We start from the raw sequence: 17076 nt of genomic DNA, 5'->3' as shown, positions 1-17076 counted from the left end.
ACCCACTTTGTAGCTTTCTCCTTTCGCACACCTCCATCATTGTACACAATAGTAATGTTATCCTAACAATGTCTCTGTATCTTCATTGGATGCTGTTTATTATTTGTACAGATGTGTTTCTGTCTGTACTCCCTATGTCACAATATAGAAGAAATGCATGCCAAATGCTGAATGAGTGCCAATTTTCTCCCATAGAAATCAACAAAGATAGAAAATTGCAATTATGTATACAAATTGTTGTGAATTCTACTGTGTACTGTACAAGTATTGTTTTTCAGGAAGCTTGGTTCGGAAGTATGAAATACTTTAGGACACATAAAGCACCCATACAGGACAGTATTTGTAATTCATGCTATAGTAGGCAACTTACATGGCACCCATATGGAACACAAGGGCATTTGAACAAGCACACGCTCAGGATAGAGGGAGTGATTAGGAAAAGTGCTCTAATAGAAGCTGATGTGGTTGTGGATTTTGCAAGATTTATAACAGCAGCTTGTCAGGAGCTGAAATTGAGGGTGAGAGGTAAGAAGATAACTGCTGTATAGACATCAATGGCCTGGAGCGAGTTGTCTGGAATGTTAGGTGTTAACCCCTCTGCTGTGAGCTATTGGTCAAGGTCTGGGAAGGCACTAGTAGCCAAGCTGCATGGATATAATGCACAAGAATGACAGCAGATAGAAAAAGCAAGTCAATTGCAAACTTGCTTATACTGCTCAGCTAATTAAAGCAATTTAACAACTTGAGAACACACCTTTAAATGCTATCTTTATATCAGATTATTTTTTTTATATTGGTGAATGTTTATGATTACAGGCACGCCACCTTCCAATGATGTACCGGTCGAGAAATATCCCTTTATGGTAAATTCTGACGATGGTCGAACTGTGCCAGTTGTTCAAGCATATGCCTTTGGAAAATATCTTGGCTACTTAAATGTAACTTTCGATGCACAAGGAAATGTTTTACATTCTTCTGGAAATCCAATTCTACTGAACAGCAGCATTCCCGAAGGTTAGCAAAATATCTGTTCTTTTTTAACTCAGCTAAGGTAGCTATGCCCATACAGTATGTTCAGAACTTCATCTTTGTCCTTCTGAAACTGGGTCAACAGAGCATTTGCATTATTCATGCACGCATAGAAATGTCATGAAATTTGTTTGGTATCATATAAAATCTGTCTTTAACAAAAAATAAAAAAATTAATAAATAAGTATACATTTTGTATAGTAGTAGTGACATTTTATTAAAAAGCACATTTGGTGAACACAAAGTTGGCTACAACTAAAAACTGGAGAAATATACATAAAGATGCTTCGAGAGAGAAACCGCTGATGTAAAAGTCTATACTCCGGGACAGGCTTTCCAACACAGTTTGGATATGTCTCACATCCATTCAGCAATGTTAATGAGGCCGAGCACTGGCACCGGCTGAAGAGGTTTGGCTTCCACTCGGCATTCCAATTCATGCCAAAGGTTGCTGATGGAGTTGAGGTCTCGTCTCTGGTCAGGCCAGTCAAGTTCAATAAACCATTTTTCAAGGATGTACCTAGTACATGAGGGGCTTTGTCATATTATTTTTTGTCACAAAGTGAGAAGTATACAAATCTCTTCGATGTATGATATTATACTACGATTAATCTTCACTGCAGCTATGAAACCCAACACAAACCGTAAAAAAGACCTCATAATTCCCCTTTCTCCAAATGTTACAATAACCATTAATCAGGCAGGAAACATTCTCCTAGGATCTGCCAGACTCTGATATGTTTGCCAAACAAACAATAATAGAGTGCTTTTCATTATAGCTTCAATAGGAGAGCTTTAAAAAAAAATAATTATTTGAGTTTCACAGAAGGTTTACAGGAGAACAACAGGGAAGATCACACAACTAGAATTAAAAATAGTTCATATAGGGTCGTGAGGTTTGGGTTACAGTAGAATATGAATTTAATAGACAATGCAAAAAAAAAGCTTATTGTGTGATCAAATAATCTCCCTGATTGGCATTTGTCATTGAACAATCTGGATGAAGAAGATAATCAATTCACAGTTATTAGTTATTAAAAAAAACTCTTTATGGAATGCCATGTAAGTATACGGCCGGGGTCACACTTGTGAGTGCAATGCGAGAAACTCGCCTCAATACCCGGCTCTGCTGCCGGCACTCGGGACCAGAGTGTGTGGCTGTATGTATTTCTATGCAGCTGAACGCTCCGGTCCGAACTGCCGGCAGCAGTGCCTGGTATGGAGGCTAGAGACTCGCGCAAGTTTCTCGCATTGCAGTTGCAAGTGTGACACCGGCCTTACTTGTATCATCTTGTTAATTTTATTGATGATGAAATTTAGCTGTTCAAAAAAACCTTGATTAACCCTTTCCCTCAAAATGATGTATATGGATGTCACCAATGGGATTGTGACTGGGATTGATTCCCACAGTGACTGCCAGAATTGTAGAAAACTCTGATCTCATTTGTTGAACCTGTGATGCACCACAACCAGTACTGATGGATCTTACTTTGTCCTGTCTTCCGGTCTGACTGACTGAAATGTACCGAACCTAATAAAGCTCCCCGGTGATGTCCAATAAGTCATATATCATTTTATTTGTCTATTTGGCAGATGTTACATTTTTTTATGTTGGGTGTTTTATTGTTTTATTTTCTTTGTTCCTTAATCCCATGAAAAAGGCAATGTAAACATTACATAGATATTACAGCATGTACAAGTAACCCAACTGAATAAATATTAACTTGAACAGGAAATAGAAGTCTGGTCAATTTTAATAGGTTTTAGAATAACAGGTGTGGTGTAGAAATCAGTAAATGAGTGAATAAATTCAAGTGGAATTGAATTCAACTCGAATTTTGCAAAAATAGGAATTCGACAAAAATGCAAATTTTGGGGGGATTTCACTTTCACGTTGACTTAGCAAAATGGCGGCTGCTTGGCCGCCATTTTACTGAAAAATGATGGGCCATCACAATGATAAAAAAAATATTCGGCCCCTCTGCTACTCACCTACACCTGTCCAGTCATTGATGCATGTTCTGATCTTCTAGCACTTGTGATGGAATCTTTAGACCTCTCTCCCTGTACCGGACTTCCAGGTGTAATGGCGATTGAGAAGGTGCTGTGCATGTGCTTAAAGGTCAAGACACACATCTTGACATCATGATGTCATTGACCTCCAGCGCGACTGCGCAGAACCCTCACCTGGAAGTCCAGCTGAGTGCAACAGGGCAGGTGATTCAAATGCAAGCGTTGGGGAATCAGAAGATGGAGTGAGGACCGGCCAAATGCCGGTGAGAAAACGGAGGGGCAAGAGAGATCAGCATTAAGGTGATTTTTCTTATCTTTTTAAATATTACGTTCATTATGCTATGGGGTCTGGTGACACTTCAAAGCATAAGAAGCGACATTTACATTTTTCCTGACTCAGTCATCTCAAGTGAGGAGATTTTAACTTGTAAAATTTAGCTTAGATGAGATGAAACGATATATGATCTGTTGATGGTGAATATTGCAGGCAAAGTTGTACAGCTTGAATAAGTGCAATGTGATACAGGGGAAATGCCATCATAATGGACAATGCCTGTGAGACATCTGTGTATATCTCTTTTCCAGATCCAGCACTTTTACTGGAAGTTAACAAATGGAAGGAGCAATTAAATAACTTTTCTGCACAAGAAATTGGAAGAACCTTAGTGTTTCTAAATGGTTCATCTGTGGAGTGTCGATGGCGAGAGTGCAATTTGGGAAATCTGATATGCGATGCTATGGTACGGGGCTGTAAATATATTTATTTCTTTGTTCTAAAATTAGGCAACACACAGCAGGGGCCCAATTCATTACTGCATCTGAGTCTTTTTTTGCCTAGTTTTTCATGTTTTAAGGCTACTTTGATTTTCACAAAATTCTTCTTTTAATTTCTACTTTTTTTAAGTCTATTTTATATGTGTTTTTTATTTTGCCTTTTCTTTATCTGCCAGAATTGCCCTTGTTTTCGTTTTCCAGTTGTTTGCGGCCAAAAGTTTAAAAAAATGCTATATGTTTGAGACCTTGTACTCCAGTCCCTTGTGGACTGATTTTTGACACATTTTGTGGTATTTTAGCAGAACATGCAGCTTTTTGTTCTAAAATGGCAAAAAAAAAGTCAAACACAAAATTAAAGAGTATTTTTTCTCTTTCACAAAATTCATAAACCATGTGTACCATTTTGGATCATTTGGCACAATAGCAAACATCTGCAAATATTACAAGACAAAAGAATAAAAGTGATTTAAAAATAAGGCCGCAAATGATGGATCGGGCCCTAACTGTTGCAGAATTCAGAATTGCAAATGGCAGATTTTGCATTTGTCCCAAGTTTAAAGGGAACCTGTCACCATTACTATGCAGTCAAATCTGCAGCCACCATGTCAGTGCAGTCAGGTAGTTGCTAATAGAGGCCACTACCTGGCTGTTCTACCTGGTGCCAACTCAGAGCAGTCACCAACCACTCCTGTTGGCAATTCTGCTGCTCAATGTCAACAGAGCAGCTCTTCTTCTTCCAGGCAGCTCTAAAGAGTGCAAGAGAAGATACTATTCTGTCAACGTGACATCAGTGGAAATCACTGAATTGCTGGCTGGAGCAGTCTGTAACCTCTCTGTGTCGGCAGAGATTGGCACCGGGCACAACAGATAGATAGTTAACTTTCTGTTAGTTCTTAGGCTAATTTTCCCACTGCCAGAGACAAAAAATGACATAGTGAAAAAAGTAATATAGTCTTGGATAACCTCTTTAAATTTTAGTATACAATATACTGTATGTACGTATATATATAAGTGGCATGTAAAAAGTAACTGTTAATATGAATAGATAAGCAACTTAAAAATGAAATAATCTCTAAAAGGCCTGAAGTTAAAGATAACACATTTACTTTGTCTTTTACGCAAAAATACATATATTAATTTTTTTTTATTTTACAAATAACATGGGCTGATGCAAATGTTTGGCCACCCTTACAGATTTGTGTGGTCAGATAACTTTGACCAAGATTTCAAACTGTTAGGGTTAAGGTTTGTTCACTATCATTGTTAGGAAAGGTCAGGTGATGCAAATTTCCCAGCTTTATCAAAACCTTCTAACCTGGCACTCTGAAAATGAAAATGGTGGAGGTCCAAAAAGCAGGAGAAGGCTATAAGAAGATAGCAAAGAATTTTCAAGTTGTCCTTTCTTAATGTGTCAAACAAACAAACTCGACTTTACTCTCTAAAACACCCAGGGTTGTGTATGTAGGCAGCCAGACTTGCCCATCTATTAGACTGGCCTTAAAACCTGGCCCAGATGCACAAAACACGCCTCTTAGTACTATGTGCACTAAAGCATAACCCCAAGTTTACATAAAAAAATAACCACTGCAGTGATACATACCTCCCATCAACTATGTGTCTGGCAGCCACCTTACATACCTCCCCCTCTGCTTAACACCTTCTACCACTAGACATGGGATTCTCATGAGGGTATCGGCATTACTACATAGCTTCCCAGCTCTATGTTACACAGGATATATTCACAAGGTTGCCTTGGAGATTTTTAGGTGATCCATATTAACCAGCAGAGAGAGTTATTGTTTTTATGCAGCATGTGACAATAATTCCCCTTTTTGAATATGTGGGGTGTTCAGCAAGTAAACTTAGCAATCAGCAAATACGAATTTCAAAAGACTCGTTCATCTCTATTAATATCTAATGACTCCTAATGACACTACCAATTGACTGGTCATTAACTATGATAGGGATTGTCTTTTTGTTTTCTAAGATATATAATAATCTTCGCAATCCTGATGAAGTGAGATGGAATCATGTTTCCATGTGCATCATGAATGGTGGTGGAGTAAGAGCATCAATTGACGAGAAATCCAGTAATGGTATGTGTAATCAATATGTCCATCTTATTAAGGATATACACCAGATGCATATACAGGAAAGTACTACTCTTCCTTTAACATTATAAGGTAAATAGAGCGGCAATGATTACATAAGATTTATGGGCTGAACACAGATCTCTTTGAGAATCTGCATCCAGAGCTTATTTTAAATGAAGGGGGGCATTACCAGTGTGAGACATGTAGATCAGGAGAGCAGATTCTCAGTCATTACATGTGTCACACTGGTAAAGCCCCCTTTCTGTTAAAATAAGTTAATGAGAAGGATTCTCAGGGAGATCAGTGTCCGTCCCATAGATCTTAACAGATCATTTACATATAAGAAAAATGTAAATTTCACTGAAACAAGACATCGGATCTCAGATATCAAGGTATCATTTTATTCAGCTTTCTGTAACCTACATGTCCATTTGGATGTCCACACATATTCCCTTTAACCTGACAAGTGATATAATCATAACTCTGAATGTAGTCTCTTATATGTATCAATACAATTATGTGTGTTTAGCTGATTGCCATGTGTCTGGGGTGCACATATTTTTATCATCAATACTCTTGTTTAGCTTCCAATAAACAATTGTTTCATGCAATCAGACCACCAGGTTGGGAAAGATGGCTACGTAGATGATGTCTGAGGTGAAAAGTGGAATAGGGATTGTTGTAGCAATGGATTATCTTCCTTTGAAAAGGTGTTTTAATTTGAAAAATCGGGGTTGCGATGTAAAGCCTTGGGCAAAGAGTTGATCCTCTAATTGATGAGCGACCATGCTTGGATAAGATGTTATTTGAGCATGTTTAACAGCCGCTACACATGCAGGGATCGCCTGTTTGTTAGGCAATCCCTGCATGTGTTGCTCCGGTAGAACAGCCACGAGACATGAAGCCACGGCCACTTGAACATATTTTTCGAGCACGCCGAAGACACTTGGTTAACACCTTATTCTAGAATGTTTGCTAATCACAAATCGGCACCAATTCATCAACTTTCTGTTGTATCACAAACAATTTTGGCATGGTGAGCTTCTTTTTTTGGATGAGACTTTATAACATATTAGTGCAGTATCGTGCTGCATGTATTCTTAGCCATATAAACATGTGCTAGAACTGTACAAGCTGTTCAGCCAAAAATCACAGCACCATAGTAATTTATAGTGCGATTACATGCAGTTTTCTAGATGAATATCAATTGTTTGACAAGTAATTGATTAAAATCATTATTTAAGCAGCATCGTTTCTCAGGTATATTGTATCTACATGTATTTTACTTGCTTGAAGTTAGTGCTTTCAGATTTTGTGTTTTGACTGCCTTGTGTAAGTTTTACCAGTTGGCATACTGGACCTGAGCACTAAGTGACTGTTCTGTTTTCACATATTTTCCCATCCAGCTGAACTTCCTGCCAACATTTTTATTTTAGAAAACTTTTCATCTATTATCGCCTATTCCAAAATGTCATTTCGCATCAGACTAAAACTGTTTATTATTTGTATTCATTGCTAATAATTTGCTTTCCATTCATTTAAAACGGTGCTGAAACCTTCATGGTCATTGCTCACTATTTTTAGTTATGCCTATGTCATGTAGACCATGTCTGTAGCCAGACACATCCTTTGGCAAGCAAACCAGCACTGAAGTCATAGATTATATATTGCCTGACTGAGTCTTAGACATAGGTATGAAGACAAGTTCAAAATGCTGCATTTCAATTTTCATTATATACTTTAAAATTAAAGTGTGATTTGATAGCAAACTTTACCTGCACTAGTTTTATACTTGAGATGAATTCTTTACTTACCGTATTTTTCGGACTATAAGACGCACCGGACGATAAGACGCACCCCAAATTTTCATAATAAAAATAAGGAAAAAAAAATGTTTCAAATGGGGGTACGTCTTACAGTCCGAATTCAGCTTACCAGTGAAGGGCTCGCCACAGGTGGGGAAGTGGTCACAGGGGCCTTTAGGTGGTCCAGGCTGGTGCGTTAGCCTCCAGGAAATCCCATCCCAGGCTGGTGCTCTGTGCTTGGGCAGGGGTGGAGGCTCTGTGTCCGGGGCAGGGGCTGGGCTCCGGGGCACAGGCTGGGCTCCGGGGCACAGGCTGGGCTCTCGGGGCACAGGCTGGGCTCTCGGGGCACAGGCTGGGCTCTGGGGGCACAGGCTGGGCTCTGGGGGCACAGGCTGTGCTGCCGGCAGTGGCAGCGGCTCTCTGGGCTCAGTGGGGGCTCCGACGGCATATACTTACAAATTATGCGGCAGCAGCAGCGGCGGTGGTCCCGATGCAGCCATGCTGGTGCAGCTGTGGCTGTGCTGCAGGCAGAGACTGTGCTGCAGGCAGGGGCTGTGCTGCAGGCAGGGGCTGTGGCAGCAGCTCTCTAGGCTCAGTGGGGGCTCCGACGGCATTTCTTCAAAGCCCGGAGGCCCCCCGCTCATCCGGCATGTTGTGGTGGCCTCCGAGAACATAGGCGCCAGGAAAATGGCCGCCGGGCCGGCGCACGCTCAGATTCAGATCTTGTTGCCGAGCGGGAGATGAGATCTCGTTGATGAGATTTGAATCTGAGCGTGCGCCGGCCCGGTGGCCATTTTCCTGGTGCTTATGTTCTCGGAGGCCACCGCAACATGTCGGATGAGCGGGGGGCCTCCGGGCTTTGAAGAAATGCCGTCGGAGCCCCCACTGAGCCTAGAGAGCCGCTGCCACAGCCCCACAGCACAGCCCCTGCCTGCAGCACAGTCCCTGCCCGCAGCACAGCCACAGCTGCACCAGCATGGCTGCATCGGGACCGCCGCCGCTGCTGCTGCCGCATAATTTGTAAGTATATTCCGACTACAAGATGCACCCCCATTTTCCCCTTACATTTTTGGGGAAAAAAGTGCGTCTTGTAGTCCGAAAAATACGGTAACCCTTTCAGGACCGATGAAGTATATTTACGTCATCGACCATGTCCCTGCCTTGGATGCTGGCTGACATGCTGAGCTCATATCTTTACCTGCACTTGATAGATTATTTAATTCACCCGCGGCTGTTAATTGCCTCTGTCAATTACTGATAGTGGCATTTAACATGTGCAAACTGTAAGCGCGTCATTGATCCCGCCTATCGGCACACCCGTCACATGATCCCGATGCGTCGATGCATTGTTATAATACCCAGGGGTCTGCTGAAGACCTCGCTGCTTGTCATCACTGACCTCCTTCACAGGAGATTGTGATTTTTGCTATACATAGCAGGGCTGAAGCACTTTTATGTATACTATAGGCGATCGGACAATCGCATCTTCAAGTCTCCTAAGGGGACTATTAAATACAGTAAGAAGTAAAAAAAATGAAGTTTTAAAAATAAGTAAAAACAAAAAACATGTTAAAATCACACCCCCTTTTGCCCCATTAAAAATAAAACAATTAAAAAATACACATATTTGGTATGGCTGCGTTCGGAAATGTCCAATCTATCGAAATATAACATAAATTAATCTGATTGAAATACTTTTTTTGGTCGCCACAACATTGCAATAAAATGCTATAAAAGGCAATTAAAACATCATATCTACCCAAAAATGGTATCAGTAGAAACGTCAGCTCAGGGCACAAAACATAAGTCCTCACACAGCCCAAGATCCCGGAAAGTGATAATGTTACTGGTCTTGGAAAATGGTGACAAAAGACAAATTTCTGATTATTTTTTTCACCACTTAAATAGAATAAAAAACTATGCATGTCTCGTATCTGCATACTCATACTGACATGGAGAATCATATTACCAGGTCAGTTTTACCATATATTTAACATGGTAAATAAAAAACTCAAAACCATTATGGAATTACTCATGGTCATTACCTGTGATCTGGTGCTGTATAAAAGCACAGTCCGCCACAGTTTTGTGCACTTCTGAAACGAAGGAAACTACTGAACAGTGGCCAGAGTGAGTCACGTCACTCGGCGACTTAGATGTAAACCCCAAAGTAATTGCTAAGCTAAGTGCAGAATAAATGTGATCCCAAACGTTATGTAACATGTTCCCAATAAAAGCTTCAACTCAATCCACAAAAATAGCAAGTCCCCACTCAGATACGTCACCTGTCAATGGAAATATAGGGGACTTACATATTACTGCTAGCACAAAGGCTCTGGAAAAGCGTTATGGCTCCTTGCATCCCAAAAGAAATCCAACAAATTATGCACTCCCAAATCCAATACTCTCTCTCCCTCCTGAGCCCCAGTGTGCCTAATCCATATTTATAGAAACAAAGAGAGAGGGGAGCGCACATGAATGGTATCAGCGGAGGAAAAGAATGCAGAAAGGTCATAGACCTACTCACCGCAGACGGTTATGCTGGACAAGCATAACAATGTGAAGTGGCTCAGAAGAATTCCTAGTCCTGTGGGGCAGGTGAACGGCAGCTCCCAGACCTCGGTACGGTGGTATCCGGAAGGCGCAGGACGATGATATCCATATTTAGCATTCACATATTTGGCATTTCTGTGGCAATTACAGCCCGGCTAATTTACAGGTGCATGTCTCCAGAAGCATGAGCTCGGCACCACAATGTACTGTTTACTACAGCGTACTTGTCACTACAACTTACTGGGCGCTACAATGGCAGTTTGCAATTTACTTAGTAACATCCACTACTGCTTGTTTTTGGAAAACACCCATAGAGTCAAAATCTTTACTATACCTGATAAATTCCCATAGGGGTATAATTTACAAAATGGGGTCACGTGAGGGGGAATTCTGCTTTTCTAGCACTTAGGGGCTCTGTATATGGAGTCCACAAACTCCTCTAGGGAAATCTGCGCTCCAGGAGGTAAATAGCGCTGTGCCCCCCTCTCTCCGTATGGCTTATCAGTACTGTACAGCCACATATGGGGTATTTCTAGATTCAGCAGAAATTGTGGTACAATTTTTGGTGCCATTTTTACCCATCTATCCTTGTGAAAATGTTAACTCTGGGGCTAAAACTATTTTTTTGTGGTAAAAATATAATTAATTTTTCTTCACAGCCCAATGGTATAAAATTCTGTGACACACTTGTGGTGTCAATATGATCACTGCAGCCCTAGATTAATTCATCAAGAGGTGTATTTTGTAAAATGGGGTCACTTATGAGAAGTTGTGATGTTCTGACACCTCAACGGCCCTACCAGTGGGTCATGGCAAACATTTTTTTTCACTTCCACAGATCAACATTATAAAATCCTTTGAAGCCCCTGGAGGTTCAAGGTGCTCACCACATGTCCAGATAAATTCCTTGAGGGATGTACTTTCCAAAATGGGGTCACTGTTGAGTCACACCAGGATCTCTCCAAACATGACATCTACAGACAATTCCATCAAAGTCTGTGTTCCAAAATGTCACTCCTTCCTTTCTGAGTCCTGCCGTGCACCCAAACAGTAGTTTCCCCCCACATATGGGGTATCGACATACTAAGGACAAATTTCCTGATAAATTGTATGGTGCAATTTCTCCTGTTAGGCCGGGGTCACAATTGCGAGTGCAATGCGAGAAACTCGTGTGAGCCTCTCGCCTCAATATCCAGCACTGCCACCGGCACTCAGGACCGGAGCAATCAGCTTCATAGAAATACATGGAGCCGCATGCTCCGGTCCCGAATGTCGGGTGTTGAGACGAGAGACTTGAGCGAGTTTCTTGCATTGCACTCGCAAGTGTGACCCCGGCCTTACACTTATGAAAATGCAAAATTTTGAGCTAAAGAACATTTTTGGGGGAAAAATGTGATTTTCTTATTTTCACAGCTCCACGTTATAAACTTCTGAGAAATATCTTGGGGCTCAAGGTGCTCACCATACATCTAGATACATTTCCTGAGGGGTCTAGTTTACAAAATAGTGTCGTTTCTGGAGGTTTTCACTTTTCAGGGGCTCTCCAAACAAGACATGGTATCTGATAATTATTCCAACAAATTTTGCTTTCAAAAAGTCAAATGGTGCTCCTTCCCTTCCAAGCCTTGCTGTGCACCCAAACAGTTGTTTTACTCCACAGGAGAAATTTCTCCTGTTACCCTTGTGAAAATGCAAAATTTGAGGCTAAAATAAATTTTTGTTGGAAAATGTATTTTTGTTATTTTTGTGACTCAATGTTATAAACTTCTATGAAGCACCTGAGAGATCAAGGTGCTCACCATACATCAAGATAAGTTTCCTGAGGGGTCTAGTTTCCAAAATGGTGTTACTTGTGGGGGGGTTCCACTGTTTAGACACATCAGGGGCTCCCCAAATGCAACATGGCATCTGCTAATTATTCCAGCAAATTTTACATTGAAATGGCACTCCTTTGCTTCCAAGCCCTGCCGTGTGCCCACACAGTGGTTTTCCCCCACATATGGGGTATCGGCACGCTCAAAAGCAATTGTACAACAAACTTTATGGTCTATTTTTTCCTGTTATCCCTGTAAAAATAAAAAAATGGGGTCCAAATTAAAATGTTTGTGACAAACAGTTAAATGTTATTTTTTTCCTACTCCATTCCAAAAATTCCTGTGAAGCACATGAAGGGTTAATATACTTCTTGAATGTGGTTTTGAGCACCTTGAGGGGTGCAGTTTTTAGAATAGTGTCACTTTTGGGTATTTTCTGTCAAATAGGCCTGTAAAAGTTAGTTCAAATGTGAAGTGGTACCTAAAAAAAAAAAAGAAATTGCTGGTCAAATTTTAACTGTTATAACTTCCTAGCAAAATAAAATTATGTTTCAAAAATTGTGCTGATGTAAAGTGGATATGTGGGAAATGTTATTTATTAACTATTTTCTGTGATACAACTCTCTAATTTAAGGGCATAAAAATTAGAAGTTTGAAAATTGCTAAATTTTTAAGATTTTCAGTTTTTTTCACAAATAAAAGCAAGTCCTATTGAATACATTTTACCACTATCATAAAGTACAATACATCACAAAAGAATCTCAGAATCAGTGGGATCTTTTGAAGCTTTCCAGAGTTATTACTTTATAAATTGAAACTTGTCAGATATGTAAAATGTGGTCTGGTTATGAAGGTGCAAACCGCCTGGGGAGGAAAAGGGGTTAATGAGCAAAGTTTTTTTTTTTAAAGTCTGGGTTAATTTTGTTAAATCATTTTTGCACAGATGACAGAATTACCTAAAGCAACCACCATCATTTTACACATTGCAGTAGATTACATTAGCAAGATGGAGCCGCCATGATCTCAGGCACAGATAGGCAGGCTTTCTCATAATGCCTTGAAGCTATCACATCACAACACATCATATAGCACAGCCAATCAGAAGGGATTTTCATAGGCTATATAAAAACTGAAGCAAGAATTCAGCAGCCATATTGTGTTGAATCTGGATAGTTAGAGGACATCATAGCTCATAGGTTAACCATATAGGTGGGAACAGAGAAACATAAAACACTGAATAAACTGCACAGATAGGTTGAGAAACAAGAACTATCACTTTAACCACAGCAATATATGTAGTCACTTTGACATTACTATGGCTGTGTTTGCATTAAAAATCTTGAACAGAGTTGGATACAGTCTTAGGAGTGTCATATTCATCTGTTCACCACCATTAAAGGCTTAGAAGTGCTTTAATTTGCTGGGGAATCAATTTTGGGAAAATAAAAGTTCCGCAAAGCTGTTGAATTCAACATTTAACCCCTTCACGACATGCACCGTTCATGTACGGCACATGTTGGGTCTCCACCTTTGATGTGGGCTCCGGCGCTGATTCCACATCTTTTCCAGCACATGTCAGCTGACATGTGCCCCTAACAGCCGCAGGTGGAATCGCGAACCAGCCACGGCTGTTAACCTGTTATATGCTGCTGTCAATCTTTGACAGTGCCATTTTACATGAATACGCCGCAAGTGAGTCACTAGCCGGAGAGCTATGAGTGCCCACCGCTGAAGTCTTAGGCTACGTTCACATTTGCGTTGTGCACCGCAGCGTCGGCGCCGCAGCGCACAACGCAAACAAAAACGCGGCAAAACGCACGCTAAAACGCTGCGTTTTGCGCCGCATGCGTCGTTTTTGGCCGAAAGTTGGACGCAAAAAAAATGCAACTTGATGCGTTTCTTGCGTCCAACGCTTGCGGCCATGCGGCGCAAAACGCAGCACAACGCATGTCCATGCGCCCCCATGTTAAATATAGGGGCGCATGACGCATGCGGCGCCGCTGCGGCGCCCGACGCTGCGGCACTGACCGCAAATGTGAACGTAGCCTTTACTCTGTGTAGCACAAGTGATTGGATAATCACAACTTCTACTCATCCATAGAGACTACTGAAGCATTTAAAAAGTAAAAAAGTTTTTAAAATTACAAAAATAAAAAAAACAAAGTTTAAATCACACCATTCAAAATAAAACAATCAAAAAAATATAAAAAATATACATATCATAGCCCCTGCTAGTGTCCGTCTCATAGACAGGTGACGTCACCATATAGCCACACCCCTCGCTCGCCACGCGATTGCACGGCGGCGCCATTGGCCGAGGCTGCCTGCCAATACATCCAGCTGCGAGCGTGTAGGGGATTTTTGCACCACGGGAGGACGCTCCCTCTGATCTGTGTGCTGCAGACGCCGCTTCCCCCAGCAACGCGGACGGCACAGTTACAGCAGCAGCTAACCGTATATCCGGTGGAGACACCAGTTACCATTCTGTGAGGTAAATAACCGAGGAATCATTGACTTTACAGTCACAATCTCTTTTCTTTTATTCCAGCGCGGCATCCTAATTTGGCATTGTTGATTCATTATTGTTTGGCAGGGATGCACACACAACCTGCCTAGGTGCCTGCAGCTTTTGATACAGCCTAGCACCAGTGTGTTTTCTGTGTTGTTTTTAATATATAAAAAGAATAATTCCGATAGGTAAACGGTGTAATGAGAAAAAAAGTCAAAACACCAGAATTATAGTTTTTAGTTGCCCCAACATTGCATTACATGTTTGGTATCTACTTTCTCGTAGTAACCTGGAGAATCATAATGTCAGGTCTATTTAGCATTTGTTGAATATGGTAAAAAAAACAATTGTGGAATTGCACTTTTTTTTAGCAATTTCACCACACTTTGAATTTTTTTTCCTGTTTTTCAGTACACTATATGTTCACCAATGATGTCTTTCAAAAGTACTATTCGTCCCTCAAAAAACAAGCCATCACATAGCCATATTGACGAAAAAATAAAAAAGTTATGGCTCTGGGAAGAAGGGAAAAAAAAAAACTGCAAAAACGGAAAACCAGGAGAGAAGGAGTTAAAAGATTTGCTTATTTCTACTTTCGTGTTATTTTCTGCTTCATGAAAATCAAGACTAAAATAATGCATTTGGTGGCAAATCTAAAGGAGTTGAGTTTCTAATATATTACACATTTCGATATCTCCGTTAGCTGTCATTGAATGAGGCTATGTTATCCAGAGGCAGAAAACCTGAACAGACTAAACACTTCCCACAAAGGAGAATTAAGTACAGCACTAGTATCCAAACTAGACAGTCCGAAATGAGACAAGTGTGTTTTCACATTTTCAGCACCACGTTTTCTCCTGACTTCATAGCTTGCTAAGGAAAAGTTCAGATTTCATTCCGATTACATCATAGACGATTGTCTACACTGGAAACACTGCTCCAAACTTGAGATAGCAGTGTAAGGTTTTAGCCACTAATATACATGGTATGAAAAAAATTCTGTACATCTGTTTGTGGCTTTTTTTACTGTAGACTTTCTTCATGATGTAATAGGCAAATTACACTCTACTAAAAAAAAGTCATGTCACTTTAAAATTTTAAATGAGCTGCAGCAGGTTTATAAAAGCTGATGCATCATATGTATGAGCCATGGTTCATGGCCCCGAACTTTTGCTCCTGAGATTTTGAAGACCATGTGAAACTTACAGAGAAATATGGGATATTTGCAAAAATTTCTTCAACAATTCTGCTAAATTAAAAAAGACCTGTCACTTGCTGTGCATATATATATATATATATATATATATATATATATATATATATATATATATATATATATACACACACATACCATAGAAGAGAAGCAGGATGAAGCACAGCTGTATGACCTCGGGTTGGTGAAGCTGCACACACACCAGGGATTACGGGTGCCACTTCCAAAGAAAAAGAATCTGTGTGTCCATAGAAAAGAACGCGGATTGGCACATACCATCCCGTGCAACAAAATCCTTTATTGTGGCATCATCATATCAACAGCAGGCAGATAAAACAGTGGAGCAAATACAGACGACGATTGTTTCACGCTTACATTGCGCTTCCTCGGGTCATATGTAGGACAAAGCTCACAGAATATTTATCAGCAGCCGTTGCCCTTGTCCCACCCACCATCAGGTGAAAGCATATCATTAATTGTGAACAAGTGAAAACCAGATACATGATTTTAGAAGAGGGCGCAGCCACCAATCAAGATATCAAGGGATTGAAACCGTTAAAATGCCTGCTCAAGGAGGTGACCTCAATAAATTAGAAAGAAAGGAAGGAGGCTAGATGGATTATTCGGACTCGTGCTCAAGGTCCATTAGGCTTTAATGACAAACTCGACATGGCTGTGTTTTTGTGATTTGTTTTTATTTATCTGTTTTTAACAATATTTTTTGTACTGCATGTATCTGTATCATGTTTTCACTTGTTCACAATTAAGGATATGCTTTCACCTGATGGTGGGTGGGACAAGGGCAATGGCTGCTGATAAATATTCTGTGAGTTTTGTCCTACATATGACCTGTTGAAGCACAATGTAAGCATGAAACGATCGTCGTCTGTATTTGCACCACTATCTTATCTGCCTGCTGTTGGTATGATGATGCCACAATAAAGGATTTTGATGCACGGGACGGTATGTGCCTATCCACTTTCTTTTCTATGGACATATATATATACACCGTATTTTCCGGTGTATAAGATGACTTTTTAACCCCTGAAAATCGTCTCAAAAGTCGGAGGTCGTCTTATACGCCGGGTACAGCGTGTGCAGGGAGCGGTCCTGGATGGTTCCCAGGGTCTGGAGGAGAGGAGACTCTCCTTCAGGCCCTGGGATCCATATTCATGAAAGAAAAAGAATACAAATAAAAAATATGGATATACTTACCCTCCGACGGCCCCCGGCTCTCAGCGGTGCAAGCGGCGGCCTCCGTTCCCAAGGATGC

The 17076-nt window shown here is 40.7% G+C and overlaps 1 protein-coding gene across 1 annotated transcript in view; it reads left to right on the top strand.

The window, feature by feature from the left end:
• NT5E (5'-nucleotidase ecto) overlaps positions 1–17076 on the top strand; it is a 110581-nt gene that overhangs the window by 79269 nt on the left and 14236 nt on the right. The window contains exons 4-6 of the mRNA XM_077289784.1: positions 817–1014; positions 3628–3782; positions 5804–5912. Of these exons, the coding sequence (XP_077145899.1) occupies positions 817–1014; positions 3628–3782; positions 5804–5912 (462 nt within the window). The remainder of the gene's footprint in view (positions 1–816; positions 1015–3627; positions 3783–5803; positions 5913–17076) is intronic.

The sequence above is a fragment of the Ranitomeya variabilis genome, chromosome 2, assembly GCF_051348905.1.
Source record: "Ranitomeya variabilis isolate aRanVar5 chromosome 2, aRanVar5.hap1, whole genome shotgun sequence".
NCBI classification, from domain to species: Eukaryota; Metazoa; Chordata; class Amphibia; order Anura; family Dendrobatidae; genus Ranitomeya; species Ranitomeya variabilis.
Note: the sequence above shows the minus strand (reverse complement) of the source record. Positions and strands in the feature narration are given on the sequence as shown.